The 22,657-nt window shown below is 41.6% G+C and overlaps 2 protein-coding genes across 3 annotated transcripts; one reads left to right on the top strand and one right to left on the bottom strand.

The window, feature by feature from the left end:
* The first annotated feature begins 1,146 nt into the window (after window positions 1–1,146).
* Window positions 1,147–11,429, top strand: LOC113513915 (zinc finger protein 41-like). 2 transcript variants are annotated; one of them, XM_052892401.1, is made up of 11 exons: window positions 1,147–1,391; window positions 2,403–2,525; window positions 3,802–4,065; window positions 5,209–5,526; window positions 6,395–6,543; window positions 6,848–6,944; window positions 7,497–7,612; window positions 9,290–9,401; window positions 9,736–9,834; window positions 10,388–10,519; window positions 11,213–11,429. In XM_052892401.1, exons 1-11 carry the CDS (start codon window positions 1,287–1,289, stop codon window positions 11,291–11,293), a joined length of 1,596 nt encoding a protein of 531 aa, XP_052748361.1. In that variant the 5' UTR covers window positions 1,147–1,286; the 3' UTR covers window positions 11,294–11,429. The 2 variants fall into 2 exon arrangements, with proteins under 2 accessions (XP_052748361.1, XP_052748362.1); XM_052892402.1 differs by lacking the exon at window positions 9,736–9,834 and having other exon boundaries at window positions 1,153–1,391.
* Window positions 11,430–12,821: 1,392 nt separating this feature from the next.
* LOC128200119 (mitochondrial ribosome-associated GTPase 2) lies at window positions 12,822–22,380 on the bottom strand. Its single transcript, XM_052892409.1, has 6 exons — window positions 22,000–22,380; window positions 19,061–19,187; window positions 18,840–18,967; window positions 17,915–18,101; window positions 15,782–15,868; window positions 12,822–14,401 (listed from the first exon to the last, which is right to left on the bottom strand). The coding sequence occupies exons 1-6, from the start codon at window positions 22,267–22,269 to the stop codon at window positions 14,085–14,087; spliced, it is 1,116 nt and encodes a 371-aa protein (XP_052748369.1). The 5' UTR covers window positions 22,270–22,380; the 3' UTR covers window positions 12,822–14,084.
* Between the last annotated feature and the right edge of the window lie 277 nt (window positions 22,381–22,657).

Here is a 22,657-nt window from a genome sequence, read left to right as displayed (position 1 = left end):
TATGGCAAATTCACCATTAGTTGCCCTTGATAGTTGCCGAGAGATATCGTGTAAAGGTCATAACCAGGTTATATTGCTAGCTAGCTAATAGGCTTCTCAGAAGCTCGATCCAATTCCTCCTAGTGTTTTTTTTTTTATTTATTTATATTACTTAATGGATGTAAATGGAAGGGTCACGTCTACGGTATCGTTTTTTTTTTTATTTGGTCTTTTTTTTTTTTTTTTTTTTTTATTGGATGAAAATGGAATGGTAACCCCGCCTGCGCTAATGGGATACGCTGGCGGGGCACCAGTGAAGGGTGATCGATGAGAATGAAAACAGGCCAGTTAGCCCATCATGATGAATTCATCTGGAATTAATCATGATAGTTTCCAGGGGGAACCGCGAGGAGGTCGACCTGGTTGGGTATATTGCTAGCAATGGGATTCTTAGTCTCCATTACTAACAATCCCTTACCCCCCTTTTTATTTGGTCGTATCGTGAATATAAGTGAGAATGAAATTAGCTCTTCGTGGTGAATTCTACAGGAATTAATTGCAATGGTTCGTAGATGGAGCTAAGTAGAGACCGGCCTGTTTGGGGTATATTATTAGCAATGGGACTGTAATACTCCAATATATCTATGAATCTTTTGTCCTCACTTTGTGATATTTTTAATGGATGATAATGGAATGTTGACCCCGCTTGCACTAACGGTATACATTGGCGGGGCACCAGTGAGATATGATAGGTAAGAATGAAAAGGCAGGTCAGTTAGCCCATCGTGATGAACACCTGGCATTCAACACAATAGTTTACAGGGGGTTTATAGTTTGACCTGACAGGGTATATTGTTAACAGTGCGACTCCCCACCCTTCCCCCCTCTTTGTGATCATGGTATGTTAATAGTGCTTTATTAATTTGAATTTATATATAAGAAATGGCAAAAAATCTTTGTCCGGGTTTTTATAGTAGGACGGCGGTGCGATAAAATATAAGTCTTTTCTAACATAGACTTAGTATAACGTATATTAAAAATTTATCTAAGTAAAACATTTACTTAATTTCTTTAAAGAAATTAGAATATTTTTGACTTAGATAAATTACTAAACTTTTTGTACTCTGTGTAAAAATGTCACTGTTAATGTCATTAGTGTCATTTCATGTAGAGACGACGCTACAATAGCCATTTTTGCTTTGTTTGTAAAAAAACATTGCGATCATATCGATTATTTTTATTACAAATGACAAATAAAATATGTTCTAAAACGTTGAATGGGAATATCTACGGTATAATTATAAAAAATGGAGCAATTGTGCTGCGCTTGCCTGCGTACTGGACGTAAATTGTACTTCATCGTACAAACAGGCTTCTACGACCTATATTCACAAATTTTGAATGAAATACATGTAAGTTATGATTGAAATTGAAACTATAAGGATTTATAGAGGTCTCATTATAATTTGATATAGTAAAAATTGTATTTAAATAAAAATAAAATGGTACAAATGACAGTGGTTCAAATTTATTCATTTCACTTTATAATAATGTAAATGCACAAATTTTCCAGTTTAGGTAAGTAATCCTAATAATTTATATACTTATTCGTGGACAGACTTCAGCGGAATCAAAAAAAAAACAACAATTTATAAATTGTTCATTGTTTTTCTATAGGTAAATATTTGGTTCAAATGGGGGAAAGGATTATTAGTAATGGGGACTATCCCCATTATATATATATATACTCAATCAGGTCGACCTCTACGCGGTCTTCTCCAGAAACCAGAAACAAGAATCATCATATTAATAAATTAATCATTAATTTATAATGACTGACATGCCTTCATTTTCATCTATCATTCCTACTGGTGTCCCACCAGCATATACTCATAGTATAGGCGGGGTTACTATTCCATTCTCATCCCATTAAAAAGGATACATAACATCAGAGCAATATTCTTCATTGGTACAGTACAGTTGATCAGTTTTGCTGGGGGGAAAAGGGATTGTTAGTAATGAAGACTAAGAATCCCATTGCTAGCAATATACCCAACCATGTCGACCTCGTCGCGGTTCTCCCTGGAAACTACATACATACATATCTGTCACGCCTGTCTTCCATTAGGGTAGGCAGAAACAATGGAACGCTAAATGCTTCGATTCAAACAAACCTCTTTCGCTTCTTCCACATTCATCAATCTTGTCATACACGCTCGTCGGTAACTATCATGGTTAATTCCTGATGAATTCATCATGATGGTCTAACTGGCCTGTTTTCATTCTCATTTATCACCCTTCACTGGTGCCCCGCCAGCATATCCCGTTAGCGTAGGTGGGGTTACTATTCCATTTTCAACCATAAAAAAAATCAGTTTAGCTGACCATGTCATTTTTTCTTTACATTACCTGTCATTGTTCAGGTGTATAGCATGTCGCAGCTGTGTGTGCGTGTGTGCTGGGAGTGCCGCGCGTCGCTGCAGCGCTGGCAGCGCTTCAAGGACCGAGCTAAACGCTCCTATGCTCTGCTAATGCACATACACAATGTAAGTTTTTTAAAACCATTATATATATAAATGAATCCCTATTTCCCTTATTCAAGCCTTAACTTGAGAATAACATAACGGTTCGGATTTCATGGATTGATTTTTAATATTTCATAGATGGTTCTGATGGAAAGAAAAATAAAAAGATTGCATATAAAATTGGAAAACTTCTGAAAACTTGACAAGGACGTTAGCTTCACGTGTTGGACAGTTCGTGTATTTGACAGAACAATGTCTGTTGAGTCAGATAGTTATAGATAATTTCAGACTTTACAAATACAGTATTCATTCTAATTACGATATCATAATAAATATTTGAAGTACTAGCTTTTACTAACGTGCGCGCGCGCACACACCCACGCACACACGCACGCGCACACACGCACACACACACAACGTCCAGATTAAATTATAATTAAATATCTCTTTCTATAAATTATATTTATTGCATTGAATTCACTTATTATATTACAAGTGCTTAGTAAGTGAGCCTGCGGAGTGAGGCCCTGGTGAGCTGTAATACAGGTATTCTTATACCTATCTCAGGCACCAGTCTCCCACAATTATATTTATAATTTAATATAAGCTATTTATAAGTGATTGTAAGTGACTGACAGCTTTTTACCTGTGACTGAGATAAAAAGTAGCTTTTGTCCTACTCTGTCACAAATACTATGAGAATATCAAATTTCATAGTGATTGGTTAATCCAGCCTTTCCCAATGTGGGTGATAATGCCCCCTTGTGGGTGCTGCAGCCCAAAAGGGGTGCAGTAAGAGAACCAGAAAAAAAATGAGGGTGTTGTATAGAGGCTTGGGGGGGTGATTTGTTGATCTTGAAGTAATAGTGGGTTTTAACTAGGCGAATAAATGGGGGCGCTAAGAAATAATTTATTCTCAAAGTGGGCAGTAGACATAATAAGTTTGGGAACCCCTGGGTTAATCCATTAGAGTATCAAGAGGTAACAAACTCACTTTCACATTTACTATATTAGTGGGGATACATAACTGTATACTGTTGGGGGGGAAAGGGATTGTTAGTAATGGAGACTAAAAATCCCATTGCTAGCAATATACCCAACCAGGTCGACCCCTCGCGGTTCCCCCTGGAAACTATTGAGTTAATTCCTGATGAATTCATCATGATGGGCTAACTGGCCTGTTTTCATCCTCATCGATCACCATTCACTGGTGCTCCGTCAGCGTATCCCCTTAATGAAAGTGGGGTTACCATACCATTTTCATCCATAAAAAAAAACTGTATACTGTTTGTTACAGAACAATCCAGAATTAATAGCGCAACCGTCAAATCTTAAAATTGAGCACGTGACCAACATCAGCTATCCAGCAGTGAAGATAAAAACCGAGGTGCCCTCCGACCAGCTCAGCATGAACAGTATTGTCGTGGAGGACGAGTTCAACACAGAGACCAATGGGCTCTACCATGTGGACGTCGAAGTGAAGATAGAGACGGAGCACTGCGAGCCGGAGACGTTTGTCAACGACCTGCATGTGGAATATGATGATGTGAAGGAACCCAAGGTGAGTACACAAGTTAATTTTATTAATATTTTTTTTTATGACACTTATTATCGCATATGGGGTCAGCTAAGCTGTTACACGTCGACCCATCAGGATCTTTTGTGCTTCCCCCTGCCTTATACCATCATTTCACAGATCCTATGTGTTGCCCTAACGATATCCCGCGGTTTAAGATATCTGTAGTCCCCTGGCTCCGGATAAGCCGTTCCCAGTTGACTCATACGCATACTTGCCAACGAATCGCAGTTGCACATCAAGTGTTCCATGGATTCCGATCTCTCCCCGCACAGTCTGCACAGTGTGTCCGAAGATAGACCCATCTTGTGTAGTATATGCCTTATTAGCATATGTCCAGTTAGGGCACCCATAATGAGTCTTGTCTGTTGTCTGCCACCGCTGTAGATGAGTTCATCCCATCCCTCAGCATGACACTTAGAATGTGAAACAAGCTGAGGAATGATCTGGTTGAAATGGACAGTACCATGGACGTCACAGAGTATACTGTGACACCTGTGGTGCTCCTCATTTGTTGCTATTCCTGAGAACTATTATGGCTTTTATGAGCACGCTTAAATAATAAGTTTTATTACTTTTTACAAGTATTTTCAACCATCTTGAAAAAAGAAGAAGGTGCTAAATTCGATTATTTTTCTTTTTTTCATGTTTGTCACCTCATAACTTCGTCAGTTCTGAACCGATTTTGAAAATTCATCTTTTATCTGGAAGGATATACTTACAGATTGGTTCCAAAGAGATTTTAGCAAAATCTGTTCAGTTGTTTTATTTTTAAACAAATATAAACAATTTTGGTATAGTTGAAATAAGTTTCTTTTGTTATTTTTACTTTTTTGTTATTGTATACATTAATTGCATTAGAGGAAATAAATATACATACATACATACATACATATATATATCTGTCACGCCTGTCTCCCATTAGGGTAGGCAGAAACAATGGAACGCCAAATGCTTCGATTCAAACGAACCTCTTTCGCTTCCTCCACATTCATCAATCTTTTCATACACGCTCGCCGGTTACGGGTACTTTTAATTTGGCCCTTCTTCAGCACGTCGCCTGTTTGGTCGACATACGCCCGTCTAGGGCGGCACCTACCGACGTCTCAATATAATACTTAATTACAGATACCAAAAGAGAAAAATAAAAAGAAACTAAAAGAGAAGTCAGTGAACAAGAAGATTAAAACGAAGAAAAAGAAAAAATTAAAAGACGACTCAAAGAAGAATAGAACAGAAGAATCGTTACAACCGCATTCTGACGGTGTGAGCGACAGAGAAGACTTTAACAACGATAATAATGTTCTAGAAGTATCAGCTCACCTTCTAGAAGAGTCTAGAGATATTCCAGAAGAGAAGATAGAAGAATTTAAATGCAAAGTGTGTGATGTTGTATATAATTTGGAAAGTGACCTGAAATCTCATACTGATACTGTACATAAAGAGGTAAGTTTTTTTATACCACTGTGGTGGCAAACAAGCATACGGCCCGCCTGATGGTAAACGGTTACCGTAGCCTATAAAACGCCTGCAATGTTAGAGGCATTACGCGCGCGTTGCCGACCCTGAAGTTACCTCTTTTTTGAAGAAACCCATGCTGTAGTCGTTTGGGAAAAACTCAACATGTAGGTAACGGTCCAGGGTACTGTTCATGTCTACAGGCGACGGTTACCACCTTTTTTTATGGATGACAATGGAACGGTAACTTCGCCTGCGCTATCGGTATACACTGTCGGGGCACCAGTAAGGGATGATAGGTGAGGATGAAAAGGCAGGTCAGTTAGCCCATTGTGATGAATACACTTGGTAATTAAATATGATGGTTTCCAGGGAGGATCACAAGGAGGCATCTGATAGCAATGGGAGTGGTAGTCCTCATTACTAATAATCCCTTCCCCCCATGGTTACCATTTCCCATCAGGTGGGCCGTCACCTTGTTTGCCATTCTAAGTTGCATAAAAAAAAACATTAGGCTGACCAAAAAAGTTGGGATAAGGATTAGAAAGGCAAACAAGCTGACGGTCCACCTGATGGTAAGTGGTAACCGTCGCCTATAGACATGAGCAGTAGCATGGACATAACAGAGTATACTGTTTCGCCCGTGATACCCCCCATGCTTTGCCATTCCTGAGGACTCGGGTGTTATTCCCCTGTACCCAGTAAATTCACGCCATATCCCACCCTTCAAACCGAAACACAGCCATGCAAACAACTGTTTCACGGTAGAAACACGAATGGGACAGAGGTGCTCAAGCAAACGACTTTTCTACAAAGTTTTCCTTTGGTAAACTAAGATGATTCTTTTATATTCCAGACTGATAGAATAAAGCAAGAGAGTAGAGATAGAGTTAAGAGCAAACAAGAGAAGCCGCCGAGCAAGGAGGCGGGTCGCGACGAGCGGCCGCAGTGCGTCGAGTGCGGCAAGATATTTAGCTCCAGGAAGACGTACAGATACCATCTCAAGTGAGTGCACCCGGCGCTGCTTGTATATCAATACATACTTATAATAAAATCGTGACTGCTCTCTGTCTGGCTTTATGAACGCAATACAACGTAAAACAATGATTTTTGAAATTTTTGTCTGTTTGTCTGTACGTTTATGCGCGCTAATATTGGATTTGGATTCCTTGTCGATGGCGACTGTGGGACTGTGGGCATCATTACAAACAATTCCTCCAAAAGTTGAAACAGGCGCATAGATTAACGTATCGCTAAATATTTTGTTACCACCCTGTATATAAGATGATGTATTGATGGTTGGCGGCAGCGTGCTGCACAAGGGCCAGAACCGCTATCCGTGTCCGCGGTGCGGCAAGGTCTACCAGTGGAAGAGTAACCTCGGCCGCCACATGAGGAGTCACAAGGTCAGGAAATTTACTAACTTATACATTTTGATAAATGTACATTTAGTAACTTATTCGTAGTGCGACATGTACATTTAGTAACTTATTCGTAGTGCGACATGTACATTTAGTAACTTATTCGTTGTGCGACATGTACATTTAGTAACTTATTCGTTGTGCGACATGTACATTTAGTAACTTATTCGTTGTGAGACATGTACATTTAGTAACTTATTCGTTGTGCGACATGTACATTTAGTAACTTATTCGTTGTTCGACATGTACATTTAGTAACTTATTCGTTGTGCGACATGTACATTTAGTAACTTATTCGTTGTGCGACATGTACATTTAGTAACTTATTTGTTGGGACATGTACATTTAGTAACTTATACGTCAAGACATGGACAATTAGTAACTTATTAATTTTAATACGTGATATTTACTAAATTATTAATTGTGACATATGAGTATTAAGTAAATTATTCATCTTGAGACATGGGCATTTAGTGACATGGTCATTTTGAGACATGGACGGCCACATTAGTTGAACGTTACTGTCGGCGGCTGCAGGCGCGCGACTCGGGCGAGCTGTACTGCGCGGCGTGCGACAAGCGGTTCGCGTCCGTCGCCACCTACCGGCAGCACCTGCGGGTCTCGCGCCGCCACGTCGCCGAGGCAGAGTTCAGGTACTGCGCCACGTCCGCCACGCTCGCCACCAATTAAATTGCTCGTGTTCTCCCGCCATACAATAGGGCACCCCTTCCTTTTCCGTAGGTGTAGTAAGAGAGGGCGGGGGATGAGCAGCAGCGTCCCTCTTAAAATATCTCTAAAGCTTAACTGCGGTTGCCAACCCGGAGGGAAATGTTGGGAAAACGGGAGAAGTTACTCCATTTTTAAGCTTCCGTCGCGTGTGCGGCCTTAGTGGCCACTTTTTAAAATGTAACAATGTCCACCCGTGCGACGCCGGGACGGGCCGCCAGTAGACCATAAAGACGTGAGGATATACTTTTTGTCCCCCTTAGTAGTTAGCCATTATTACTACATCAGCTTTTAACTGTCCACTGCTGAACATAAGCTTCCCCCTTAGGGGGGTTTGCCACGCTTGACAGGCAGATAACCGCAGCCAGCTCATCCCTCGCGCTCACTTAGTCGCCTCTTACGACACCCACGGAAAAGGAAGGGGTGGCCTATTCTATATTGGGACCACACGGCGAATTTCAACATTGACTATAAATAATTCCAAATTTGTCACATTAATTCCATTTATTTTTGCCACATATAAATCTACCTTTTTTACAATTTAACTTATCCACTTATGTCTCAATTTATTTTCAACATCGCCACAAATTAATTCCATTTTCATTACAAATAATCCCACTTTTGTCACAAATAATTCCAACCTTGTCACAAAGCGGGAAAGGGATTGTTAGCAATAGAGTTTGATAGCTCCATTGCTAGCAATATAGGGCATATTGCTAGCAATAGGTCTATCAAACTCTTATTAGGTCGACGTCCACGTGGTTTCCCCTGGAAACCATCGTGAACAATTCTTGTTGAATTCGTCACGATGGGCCAACTGACCTACTTCATCCTCACCTATCCCTCACTGGTGCCCAGCCGGTGTATACCGATAGCGCCGGCGGGGTTACCATTCCATTGAAAAAAAAACCTTATCACAAATTCCACTTTCGTCATGAATTATTTCTGTTTTCGTTACAAATAATTATGAATATTTCCTACATTAATTCTATTATAATAAATTTAGAATTAATTAATAATTTGAAATTAAATAATATATAACGTGAAAGACCACGTCGTATTCGCTACAAATATTTCCAAATTCATCACAAATAATTCCGCCTTCGTCACGAGTTTATTCCAACCTCGCCACAAATACCACTGTCGTCACAAGTGATCACATATAATTATATACCTATACCAGCTGACTCGGGCAAACGTTGTTTTACCATATTACATTATTTTTAGAACTATACATGAAAATTTATCGTACTACAATTATTATATTGGATTGCCGTCTTGCAACCATATTGCGGCATATAAAAATTGCGATTAAAAACAGGAGTTGATCGTAAATGGGTGAAAATTTGAGGTTGTATGTATTTTTCAATGCTAAATCACAATAAAATAAAAATGGAAAGATTTGTCAAGAAAATAAAAAAAAAATTTTTTGGGGATGGTCACACTTATCATTGAGGGGTATGAAAAATAGATGTTGGCCGATTCTCAGACCTACCCGACATGCACATAAAATTTCATAAAAATCGGTAAAGCCGTTTCGGAGGAGTTTCGTAACAAACGCCGCGACATGAGAATTTTATATATAAGACATATACGTTGGGCAGCTTCGTGTGCGACGACTGCGGCAAGAAGTTCGTGAACAAGACGCGGCTCCGGGACCACATCGACTGGGACCACCTCAACAAGGTCAAGTTCCGCTGCCAGCTGTGCAACAAGGTGCGTTGCGACCGTCCATCGGACATTTGCATACACATATGTATTTAATTACATAATGTTTTATAATTGGGGGGAAAGGGTTTGTTAGCAATGGAGTTTGACAGCCCCATTGCTAGCAATATACCTTATTAGGTCGCCCTCCACGTGGTTCCCCCTGGAAATCATCGTGAACAATTCTCGTTGAATTCGTCACGATGGGCTAACTGATCTGCTTTCATCTTCACCTATCATTCTTCACTGGTGCCCCGCCGGTGTATACCGATAGCGCGGGTGGGGTTACCATTCCATTATTATGTCCATAAAAAAAAAATGTTTTGTAATTGACCACCTGCAGCCGTTCAAGTGCCACACGTCGCTGTACGTGCACCTGCAGAACGTGCACCGGGAGCGCGGCCGCGACAACCTCTGCCACGTCTGCGGGAAGGCGTACCAGGTACAGCGGGCCGGGGGGAGGTTGCTAGCAACCGGCGCTCGCCGCCCTATTTATTTATTTAATTAAATACAAAAAAATTACAACGCGTGTACATTGGACATTACCAGAGAGAGACTTTGTACAAAAGTCGTTTGCTTGAGCACCTCTGTCCCATTCGTGTTTTTACCGTGAAGCAGTTGTGTTTGCATGGCTGTGTTTCGGTTTGAAGGGTGGGATATGGCAGTGAATTTACTGGGTACAGAGGAATAACACCTGAGTCCTCAGGAATGGCAATGGGGGTATCATATAATACAGGTATATATATATATATATAGAGAGAGAGAGTGGCGACCGCGTATGGGTAAACGCAGTGTAGGACGGCCCCTCCACTAAATGGAGTGACGTCCTAAAATACATTGCTGGGAGTTAGTGGACGCTGGTGGCTCAGGACCGTTCCTTATGGCTGTCTATGGGGGAGGCTTATGTACAGCAGTGGACGGATAGTGGCTGAAATGGTGATATAGACAATATAATAGGTTTTATCACATTTGACATCTGTTTCTGTCTGTGGCAGAACGCGGCCAAGCTGAAGTACCACATAGTGGCGATGCACACGTCGGAGACGCCGTACGAGTGTCCGCAGTGCGGCGCCGCCTTCGGCTGGTACTCCAGCCTCTACCGCCACCTGCGCGAGGTGCACTACAAGGTGGGCGCTGGCTGCTGGCTGCTGGCTGCTGGCAATGGAAAGGGTTTATTAGCAGCGGGACTGGAAGCCCCATTGCTAACAATATACCTCCACGCGGTTCCCCCTGAAAACCCATCTGGATTTATGGGTTCATCACCAAGGTTAACTGACCTGCTTTATCATCCATAAAAAAAAACGGAACGATTGCTCCGCCCGCGCGTATGGTATACGCTGGTGGGGCACCAGCTAGGGGTGGAGGGGATGGGTGACGATGAACAGGCAGATCTATTTTTTTTTATGGGTGAAAATGGTACGGTAACCCCGCCTGCGCTAACGGGATACGCTGGCGGAGCACCAGTGAAGGGTGATAGATGAGAATGAAAACAGGCCAGTTAGCCCATCATGAGGAATTCATCAGGAATTAACCATGATAGTTTGCAGGGAGAACCGCGAGGAGGTCTACCTGGTTGGGTATATTGTTAGCAATGGGATTCTTAGTCTCCATTACTAACAATTCCTTTCCCCCCGCAAAGGCAGATCGGTTAGCCCGTCGTGATGAATACTCATGGAATTCAGTATGACGGTTTCCAGGGGGGACCACGGGGAGATCGACCTGTCAGGGTATATTGTTAGCAGTGGTAGTGGTAATCCGCATTACTAACAATCCAACTCCCCCCCCCACTCCTCCCGAATGACAATATTTTGGATCGACAGATGAAAGCGCAGCCGAAGAAGTCGAAACGCGTGAAGCGTGGCGGCGAGCTGGTGCAGCCGGCGGCCGCGCCCGCCCACTGACCGCCACACGCAGCCACTCGCCAGCTACCCACCAACTGCCCGTCTCGTCACAGTTTTATTTTACACTACTTGTGTACCGTGCTTTTTTTAGTATATGATAATGGTATGGTAACCCCGCCTGCACTATCGGTATACGCTGGCGGGGCACCAGTGAGGTGTGATAGGTGACAATGACAAGGCAGGTCAGTTAGCCCATCATGATGAATTCAACAGGAATTAACCATGATAGTTTCCAGGGAGAACCGCGAGGAGGTCGACCTGGTTGGGTGTATTATTACGATGGGCTAATTGATCTGCCTGTCCATCCTCACCTATCATCCCTCACTGGTGCCCCGCCAGTGTATACCGTTAGCACAGGCGGGGTTACCATACCATTATCATGCATTAAAAGAAATCCAAACGCGTCAAAAATGTAATCTAGATATGACAGTACTTAGCGCCTCTTGAACATTTGCATACAGACACGTGCTGACGACAAACCAGAGGGAAATATTGTATAAAAGTCGATTGCTTGGGTACCTCTGTCCCATTCGTGTTTCAACCGTGAAGCAGTTGTGTTTGCATGGCTGTGTTTCGGTTTGAAGGGTGTGACATGGCGTGAATTTACTGGATACAGAGGAATTACACCTGAGTCCTCAGGAATGGCAACGCATGGGGGGTATCATGGGTGAAACAGTATACTCTGTTATGTCCACGGTACTGCTCGTGTCTATAGGCGACGGTTACCACTTTCCATTAGGTGGGCCGTCAGCTTGTTTGCCATTCTAAGTTGTATAAAAAAAAAAACATTTTGACAACGTCATTTCTCTAAAGTCATTTATTTATTTATACTTGTCTCGTTTACAAAACTGGCCCCATATGAAGTATTGCTGTCACTTATGGGCGGGAGCACCTAGATACCAGCTTGAACCCTTCGACTCAGTGCAACGACGAGCTATGAGAATTGTCGATGATCCCAGGTTCGCAAGCGGTATCGAACCCGTAATTTGCACATATGATGGGAAAGTCCTTGTCACCCCATTGTCAAACTTGTAATACCATCGATGACGTGCATCATATTGTATTAGAGTGTCGTATTAACACGAAGGAACTCTCATACGCCACTTTAACTTCAATAAATTGAATGTTGGTCTTATTCAATCTATGTTAGCTGAACTTAAACCAGACATTTTTGATCATCTCTGTAAATTATTGATGCCCATTAATTCTTCTCTCCGCGTCTAGGGAAAGTAGATAAAGTTTTGTTTGAGAAATCAGTTCAGGGTACAATAGGACTGATATACCTGAAGAAGGTAAAAGTCCTTAAAATAATATTAAAAAAAAGTCTTAGGAGAGATTTTGCGTCTTACCGCTTACCACGCTCCCTCAGTCGCCTCTTACGACACCCACGGGAAAGGAACGGGTGGCGTATTCTATGCTGAGACCATGCAGCGGTTAATATTAGAGATAGGCTTAGAGGAATGACGTATCAGAATCGGTCACACTGGTGGAATGCGTATGAACATTTTTTTTTCGGTTTTCTCTAAAAAAAAAAATTAGAATTGGTAGTACTATAATTAGCTGTAAATTGTGATTCGACTGAAGTGTTGAAATATGTAACAGAACGGATCCGAAATGGAGATCCGATTTTGTGAATTAGTGAATTAAATAGATTTTTTTATAAATAAAAGGCAATCAATTTTATCATATATTTGTTTTATTTACATTATATGTACATAAGGTTGCTATAACCGTACTTCATTTTAATAATTTACTATTCAGTTACAGTTAAACTTCAGTTTGCCACAAAGAAAGAAAGAAATAATTTCATTCAAGTAAACTTGGATTTAAGTATTATTAATAGTACATTACTGCAGCGGCCAGCAACTGAGGCATTGATGGACGAACGTGCAAATGTGGGCCGAGGCGTAGCCGAGGCACACATACGTGAGTCACCATACGGGGTTACCATTCTATTATGGTTATTTCAACACATGGGGGGTATCATGGGCGAAACAGTATACTCTGTTATGTCCATGGTACTGCTCATGTCTATAGGCGACGGTTACCACTTAAAAAAATACCTCTATAATTTGCCACCATTTCTCTTTTGTCATATACCACTTTAATCAAACCCATTTCACTTTCGTCATAAGCGAGTTTTAAAATCCTTTAACTGTCCACTGCTGAACATAACCCTCCCCTATGGGAGGTTTAGCAAGTAGTTGCCACGTTTGGCAGGCGAATTAGCAACTGTAAGGCTTTGGTGATGTTTTAAGAGTGACGTTGCTGCCCATCCCTCGCCCTCCCTTAGTCGCTTCTTGCGACACGCGAAAGGAAGGGGTGGCCCATTCCATGCGGGGAGTACGCGGCGACAAACTAATACATACATACATACATATCTGTCACGCCTGACTCCCATTAGGATAGGCAGAAATAATGGAACGCCAAATGCTTCGATTCAAACGAACCTCTTTCGCTTCCTCCACATTCATCAATCTTTTCATACACGCTCGCCGGTTACGGGTACTTTTAATTTGGCCCTTCTTCAGCACGTCGCCTATTTGGTCGACATACGTCCGTCTAGGGCGGCCCCTACCGACATCTCCATTCATTCTTGCTCGATAAATCTCTTTCGTAATTCTTCTTTCATCCATCCTCTCCAAATGGCCAAACCAACGCAACATTCCCTTTTCGATTTTTGTCACTACATCGTCTTTCGGTGCACACTTCTCTCTAATCACACTGTTTCTTACTCTATGTTTTAATATATAATAAACAAACTATAATATTGGAGTTAAATTACAAATGACTACTGCATTTCAACCTTTTCCGCCTCCCCGCTATCGTACATCTCTCTCACAACCTTCAACAGCTCCCCTAAATTCAACCCCGTCTTCGCCGACACACCTATCACTTGCACGTTCCGTTTCATCCTCTCAAAACTCTGTCTACCCTCTTTTAAATCTATTTTGTTAACAACAATACAAGATGGCCGCTCTGTTAGTTTTTTGTTGTACTGTCTTATTTCGTTGGTCAGCGTCCTATACTGTAACTGGGGGTCACTGGTGCCGTCCAGCAGGTAGATCAGCCCGCGGCAGCGTTCCACGTGTTGCAGGAACTGGATGCCTGGTCGTGAACGGATGAAATGGTAACTAGTCATTCGACCCGGCTTCGCAATGTTTTAGATCAGCTTTTCCCAAAGTGGGCGATAACGCCCAATTGTGGGCGCTGCAGGCCTAAAGGGGGGTGGTAAGAGATCCAGGAAAAAAAATGGGGGTGTTGTTTAGAGGCTTGGGGGGTGATTTGTTAATATTAAAGTAATAGTGGTTTTTAAGTAGGCGAATAAATGGGGGCGCTAAAAAATAATTTATTCTCAAAGTGGGCAGTAGACAAGATAAGTTTGGGAACCCCTGGGCAAGATTATCCATGATAACATGGCACTTCATCCTTTCATCATATCAGCCTTCAACTGTCCACTGCTGAACACAGGCTTCCAAGAGGGGAAAGGGATTGTTAGTAATGGGGTCTAACTGACCCATTGCCAGCAATACACCCTATTAGGTCGACTTATACGTGGATCCCCCTGGAAACAATCGTGGATAATTCTAGTGGATTTCATCACGATGGGCTAACTGACCTACTTTCATCCGTACCTATCATCTCTCACTGGTGCCCCGCCATTGTATACCGATAGCGCAGACGGGGCTAACATTCCATTCTCACCCATTAAAAAAAAACATAGGCTTCCCACTATTGGGGGAGTTTTGCCAGTAGTTGCCACGCTGGGCATACAATTGGCAACCGCAATTAAACTTTAGACGTTTTAAGAGAGACGCTGCTGCCCATCCCTCGCCCTCTCGTAGAACTGATGTGCGAAGCAGCAGGAAATAGATTTCACCAGAAAGAGACTGTCTGACTGAGACACTTCTATCCCATTCGTGTTTCTACCGTGAAGCAGTTGTGTTTGCATGGCTGTGTTTCGGTTTGAAAAGTGGGATATGGCGTGAATTTACAGGGTACAGAGAAATAACACCTGAGTCCTCAGGAATGGCAACGCATGGGGGGAATCATGAGCGAAACAGTATACTCTGTTATGTCCATGGTACTGCTCATGTCTATAGGCGACGGTTACCACTTTCCATCAGGTGGGTCGTCTTGTTTGCCATTTTAAGTTGTATAAAAGTAAAGATAGTAAAATAAAATTTTTTTTAATGGGTGAAAATGGTATGGTAACCCCGCCTGCGCTAACGGGATACGCTGGCGGAGCACCAGTGAAGAGTGATCGATGAGAATGAAAACAGGCCAGTTAGCCCATCATGATGAATTCATCAGGAATTAACCATGATAGTTTCCAGGGGGAACCGCGAGGAGGTCGACCTGGTTGGGTATATTGCTAGCAATGGGATTCTCAATCTCCATTACTAACAATCCCTTTCCCCCCCTAAATTTAGTATTGAAAGTGACATATTTGCAATGGTTCTGCTGGTATAACATAGTGGAACTCACCCAAGCCATAGTTTTTGTGGGAGCCGGGGATCAAGCCGGGCAAGTCTGCTATAGCCACTTGTTCATAGTCGTCGTACGGCACCATGCCTGCAATAGGACATCTTTACTTTATTTATTTATTTATTTAACTCTTTATTGCACCATAAATAAAAATATACAATGACAAGTGAATAATTCGAGTGAAATACAGTAACATAAATACAGATTGAAATATACACATAAAGGTACAAGAGGCGGTGTTATCGCTAGGGCGATCTCTTACAGACAACCTTTGGTTAAAGGAGAACAGATAGAACTTACTTTAGTAACCTAACTATTAAAAATTTAACTGGTACTTAAGAAAAAATACTTTGAAGAAACAGATACAGAATAGTACATTACTGCAGCGGCCAGCAACTGAGGCATTGATGGACGAACGTGCAAATGTGGGCCGAGACGTAGCCGAAGCACACATACGTGAGTCCATCAATGCCTAGTTGTGGCCAAGGCTTGTATAGTACTTTTCTCAAACAATGCGCGGAAATCAAAAACACAATTTTACTTTTTTTTTTAAGTTCAATGACGAATAACGAACAATAATAATTTTTCACGCATCATAATGTTCCTTTGTTTTTTTTTTCAATAAACAGCTTTTTATTTGCAAGCCAGTTCGAAATTTAAATAAAACCTTGTATTAGTTACCTCCTTGGTAGCCATGTTTTGAAGTAAAAGATCATTCTATTTTTAAATTACAGGACAGATATGAGTTTACATAGTAATTTATCTGGCCGCAAAACACGACAGATATGGATTTTCATACAACTTTTGCCGGCCGCTGCCCGCATGTATCTGGCCAGTACGGCAATTTTGATTTATCTCGAAGAAGATTGTCAAAATAATGCTCACATTTCCAAGCATGTTTGAGAAAATAGTAATTTTTTATTTATTTATTTATAATTAAAGATTGTGCTGCAAAAAAGACTTCAGTTGTGGCCGAATCAGTTATTACGATATAAAAACTACTGTACGCATTGAAACGTCTACGGGACCAATCTATAAATATATAATTTCAGATAAAAAAAATTCGAAATAGGTTTAAAACTGAGTTTTTTTTTTTATTTTACTGGCCTAGATGTTTACTCATATACACAACGGCCCAAATGAGAGGCTTAGCGCGGTAAATAGAGTCCAATTTACATTACATTACATTTGTTGGATAAAAAGAAGGGTAAAGGACAAACCTGGTTCACGTAGTCCCCGCGTGTAGGTCTTTGTACGCGTTCTCGTTCTCTCTTCTAAATATCCAACACTTGTGTTGATTTTGCTTAAGTACCACTGTATGTTGCGCGGAGATTGCGGCTGATTGATTAATTCGCAACTAGCGAAGATTTTCGTGATCTTGGCGGAACTTGATCAGCTCGACGCGCAGTTGGATTATAGACTGATTTTGACCGTCTACCCCCCAATGTGATCCCAGATTTCATAGGAAATATGGATAGGCAAGGAGGGTAGAAGGATATTGCGTTCGGAAATGTTTAAAGCATATACAAATGATAAGATTATATTTACCAACATTACTAGACGTTATTTTGCGGGAGCCTACATTCCTGATTTGTAGGTTAGAATTGTTTGAAATCCACCACCATTAGTATGTGTGCGACTGCCAACACTCGAAGACTGACCGCCACTGTTACTACCAGAAGTTCCACAACCTTCCATATTAACCATCAATCTCCGACCGCCATTCCGTCCACGCACTTTTTGCGACACGTATATAAAATACGTGGGTATATAATTCTAAACGAGGCATCTTTTGAAAGGCTATAGTAACTACTAAAATCTACTTTCTATCATTGTACGGCTCGCCATCGACAGGGAGTTCACCCTCATACCTTAATGGTGGCGTACAACGCGGTCTCAGAGATGTTTTCTCCCACGAACACTCAGGTTATGGAATGAGCTCCCTGCCGAGGTTTTCCCAAGAGACTACAGCATGGGGTTCTTCAAAAGGGGGGTAAAGAGGTTTCTTCAGGGTCGGCAACGCGCGCGTAATACTTCTGGTATTGCAGGCGTTCACAGGCTACGGTAACCGCTTACCATCAGGTGGGCCGTATGCTTGTTTGCCACCTTAATGGTATAAAAAAAAATCCTTACCAATATGCGGCCTGAGCGTGGTGAAGGGGTAGGGTGCGACGCTGGGCCGGGCGCGGGTCAACGCCCGCAGCAGCGAGCTCTTGCCCGCGTTGGGGAAGCCCAGCAGCCCCACGTGCGCCATCGACCGCACCTCCAGCTGGTACGTCTTCCACTCCCCGGCCGCGCCTATTTCCGCTATGTCCGGGGCCTGTGTGCGGTGACAAATCAGCAGAAATTAAGGTACTGTAGAACAGGCCACCACTTCCTTTCCCGTGGGTGTCGTAAGTCGTCTTACTGTCTGACTTGACCCACTGAAACTGCGTAGAGATGTTGCATCTCTGTGCATCTTCTACCGAGTTTATCATGGGGAGTGCTCTGAGGAATTGGTAGGTAATTGAGGAGGCGGTAGTCACTTACCATCAGGTGAGCCGCATGCTCGTTTGCCCCTGTGTTGTAAAAAAAAAAGAGGCGACTAAGGAGGGGGAGGGATGGGCAGCAGCGGCCCTCTTAAACCATCACCAAAGCTTAACTGCGGTTGCCAATCCACTTGCCAAGCGTGGCAACTACTGGCAAAACTCCACATATGGGAAAGGTTTATGTTCAGCAGTTGACAGTTAATGGCTGATATGGTCTGCCCTATTAGGTCGACCTCCACGTGGTTCCCCCTGGAAACCATCGTGAACAATTCTTATTGAATTCGTCACGATGGGCTAACTGACCAGCTTCATCCTCACCTATCATCCTTCACTGGTGCCCCGCTGGTGTATACCGATAGCGCGGGTGGGGCTACTAACTATTACTACTAACATTCCATTATTACACATTAAAATAGGATTGTACCTAATATATATATATATATATATATATATATATATATATATATATATATATATATATCTGTAAATGAGAGATATTTAAGGATATTTGATAGAGCCGTGGTACGAGCCTGCTGCGTGTCCGTGAGGAAGAACTTGTTCCCGCGGCCGCCGGCGCCCCCGCGCGCCGCCACGAACATCACGCCCTCCCTCGCCAGGTCCGCCAGCACGCGGCCCGTCTCGTCCTTCACTAGGGTGCCTGCCACATTTACATTTTATCTATATCTTAAAGGTTAAAGTTAAAGGAGGATTATACCCAAAACGGGGCTCCTATACTGGAATAAGTACATACCTAGTGGAACAGGCACTATGATGTGTGGAGCGTTCTTCCCGTTGCAGTCCTTGTTGTACCCCTTCTCGCCGTGCTTCGCCGTCACCACCGTCTTGCAGTGGTTCAGACTCTTCACTGTGTGTGTTGCCTGTTTCATTTATTTATTTATTTAATTATTTTTAAAAGGTACATCAACAGTGTAAATACAGAGATTAATTGTAATTGATATACACAGGGCTTGCATCTTGCATTCACACCAATTACAGATGTGCACAACATTCTCTTATGTCATCGATTACATATTAACAAAACTGACACGAACAAAACAATAAAAAAATACATACATACAGGTAACAAACATAAGAACACATAAAATATACATTTATTGGTTTTTTTTTTAATGGGTGATAATGGAATGGTAACCCCACCCGCGCTATCGGTTTACACCGGCGGGGCACCAGTGAAGGATGATAGGTGAGGATGAAATAGGTCATCATAGTTAGTCCATCGTGACGAATTTAACAAGAATTGTTCACGATAGTTTCCAGGGGGAACCACGTGGAGGTCGACCTAATAGGGCATATTGTTAGCATTGGGGCTGCCAAATTTCATTGCTAACAATCCCTTTCCCCCCTGCCCGTTGGTTTAAAGACTAATTAAATTGTACACACTACACAAAGAGATTTATTTATTTTTATTTATTTACACTTTATTGCACCAAGTAAAAAGAGAAATAACAAATACAATAAATATTAATAAGAAGTGATACAAAAGGCGGCCTTATCGCCAAGCAATCTCTTTCAGACAACCTTTGGGTGGAGGACATTGAGAAAAAGACAAAGGGTAGGTGGCGCACCATGATTCCTGTAGAGAATATTTGAAAAGCTCACAATTTTAACCGCTCCAAGTCTCTATATACTTTTTTCAATGGATTATAACGGAATGGTAACCCCGCCTACGCTAACGGTATACACTGGCGGGGCACCAGTGAGGGACAATAAGTCAAAATGAAAAGGTAGGTCAGTTAACCCATCATGATGTGGGGGAAAGGGATTGTTAGCAATGGAGTTTGACAGCCCCATTGCTAGCAATATTTATTTATTTTATTTATTCATTAGTACATATATGTGTACATGGCGGACTTAATGCTAAAAGCATTCTCTCCCAGTCAACCATAGGGAAGTGTCAGAATACTCGAATGCGGTACTACTAATTATTGATATACATACATACTAAAATTACATATATAAACGAATAAATATATATGAATAACAAATATACTTACACATATATTATATTATACACGAAATTGAGAATAATATAAAGTACTTACTGCTCGGATAAAAATAAAAAGTGAGCGCGAACGCTTTTTTTGAAAGACGGTTTAGTCGGTAGTCTCTTAATGGCATCAGGAAGCGCGTTCCAGAGTCGTGAAGAATGTAGGAGAAAAGAGTTTGAAGCGTAACCAGTACGGTGAGAGGGGAAAGATAATTGGAGAGTATTATTGGAACGAAGGTTACATTCGTGAGTTAAAAAAGATAATGGAATTTACTCCTTAAGTAGTTAGGAGACTGGGGGTTTCGAAGAAGAGGGTAGAGGGTACAAAGAGTTCTAACGTTTCTGCGTTGACGAATGGAAAGCCATTTAAGCTGAGACCGATATAAAGAAATGTGATCGAATTTGCGGAGGTTGAAGATAAAGCGTATGGCTTGGTTGAGGAGACGGTCCAGCTTATCGAGAAGATCTTCATTAAGATCTGGATAACACACATCAGCATAATCAATAATCGGAATAATAAGTGCGTAAACAAGATTAATTTTGTAGATTAATATTAGGTCGACCTCCACGTGGTTCCCCCTGGAAACCATCGTGAACAATTCTTGTTGAATTCGTCACGATGGGCTAACTGACCTGCTTCATCCTCACCTATCATCCCTCACTGGTATACCGATAGCACGGGTGGGGTTACCATTCCATTACTATTCATTAAAAAAACCCATCATAATGAATACACCTGACATTCCTCACAATTGTTTTCCAGGGGGGACCATGTGGAGTTCAACCTGACAGGGTATATTGCTAGCAATGGGGCTGGTAGTCCACATTGCTAACAATCCCTTTACCCCTAGATTCTATATATAAGATGTGCACATTAATTTTGTAAAGACTCTTCTTAAAATTGAAACAGAACATGATAGAATAAATCGGAAGGTGGAAGAATATTATAGACCACATTTCAAGCAAATAAATTATAATATATATATTTTTTATTTTAAATTTAGTTTTTTTTTTATACAACTTAGAATGGCAAACAAGCTGACGGCCCACCTGATGGAAAGTGGTAACCGTTGCCTATAGACATGGGCAGTACCGTGGACATAACAGAGTATACTGTTTCGCCCATGATACCCCCCATGCGTTGCCATTCCTGAGGACTCAGGTGTTATTCCTCTGTACCCTGTAAATTCATGCCTCGGCCTGAATCTGGATTTACAGGTAAGCACGGTTCTAAGCCAAGTGCTTAACTGTGTGTTATCTGTAATCACTATATATACAAATATAATCTGTTAACTGTCCACTGTTGGACATAGGTCTCTCCCATAGCATGGATTTAAATCTGCCATAAGGAATAGTCCTGAACCACCTGCATCCATTGACTTCCTGCAATGCATTTGAAGCTGTCGGTCAGTGGACACCCTTAGGGTAGCTACATTTAATGGAGGGGTCAGCCTACACTTCATTTGCCTGTCAGCACTCGAGTACCATTTTTCCCCACTGCTTGTAAATTCTTGAAACTATGTGACTAGCACATTGTCACTAAGCTTGCTTATTCTTCAGGTTGAGCAAGCCGAAGTGGTATTATTGAAAATAGACCATATCCTAGATTAATACATACACTACTATTACTAATTCTCACAGACAAAATCACGGTATATAGCTAGTAACATAATGAATACTACCTGAAATATAACATGGCCCCCGTGTCCCCCATCGCCGCCGTCGGGCCCAGCGTGTTCCTTACACCACGCACTAAGGAATGATATGCATCCATTACCCCCATTTCCCGCCACAGTTCTCACTCTAAACGAATCTACATAAAACTGCACTGTATTTCTTGTAGATTTTGCTTTCAAACTTCTTAACGGTTTCGGTACGTATTCTTGAGAGTAATTGCGCGTTGTTTGTGTTATAGTGATACGTAGCGCTTTTAATAAGTTTAGTACTTGCATTTTTAATGTATATAAGTTTAATTAATTTAGTTTTAATATGAAAATATGTTTTTTTTAGGTTAGGTTTGTGTTATGAAATGGAAATGTTAATTTTTTTTTTTTTTTTTAGTACGTTTGTTCCGTTTGGAACAGGCTAAGGTCGGAGACCATGCTGCCTAGTCTTCAAAAAGATAATTTGTCTGGAATTGGAAATGTTAAGTTAAATGTCAATGTCAGTGTCAAACGTATATTCCTAGTGCTGACAACTCAATGGTTTTTTAAATATCGTTTAAATATTACACTAAGTGTCACACTCATATAGCTATATCAGGGAACAAATTCTTTGAATATAAGTATTTCCGCTATATACACTTTGCACTATCATAGGTATCAGAATTTTTTTTTAATG

The sequence above is a fragment of the Galleria mellonella genome, unplaced genomic scaffold (genome assembly GCF_026898425.1).
Source record: "Galleria mellonella isolate WM207_F2 unplaced genomic scaffold, CSIRO_AGI_GalMel_v1 utg158, whole genome shotgun sequence".
Lineage (NCBI taxonomy): Eukaryota > Metazoa > Arthropoda > Insecta > Lepidoptera > Pyralidae > Galleria > Galleria mellonella.
This window is presented reverse-complemented; position numbering and strand designations above follow the sequence as displayed.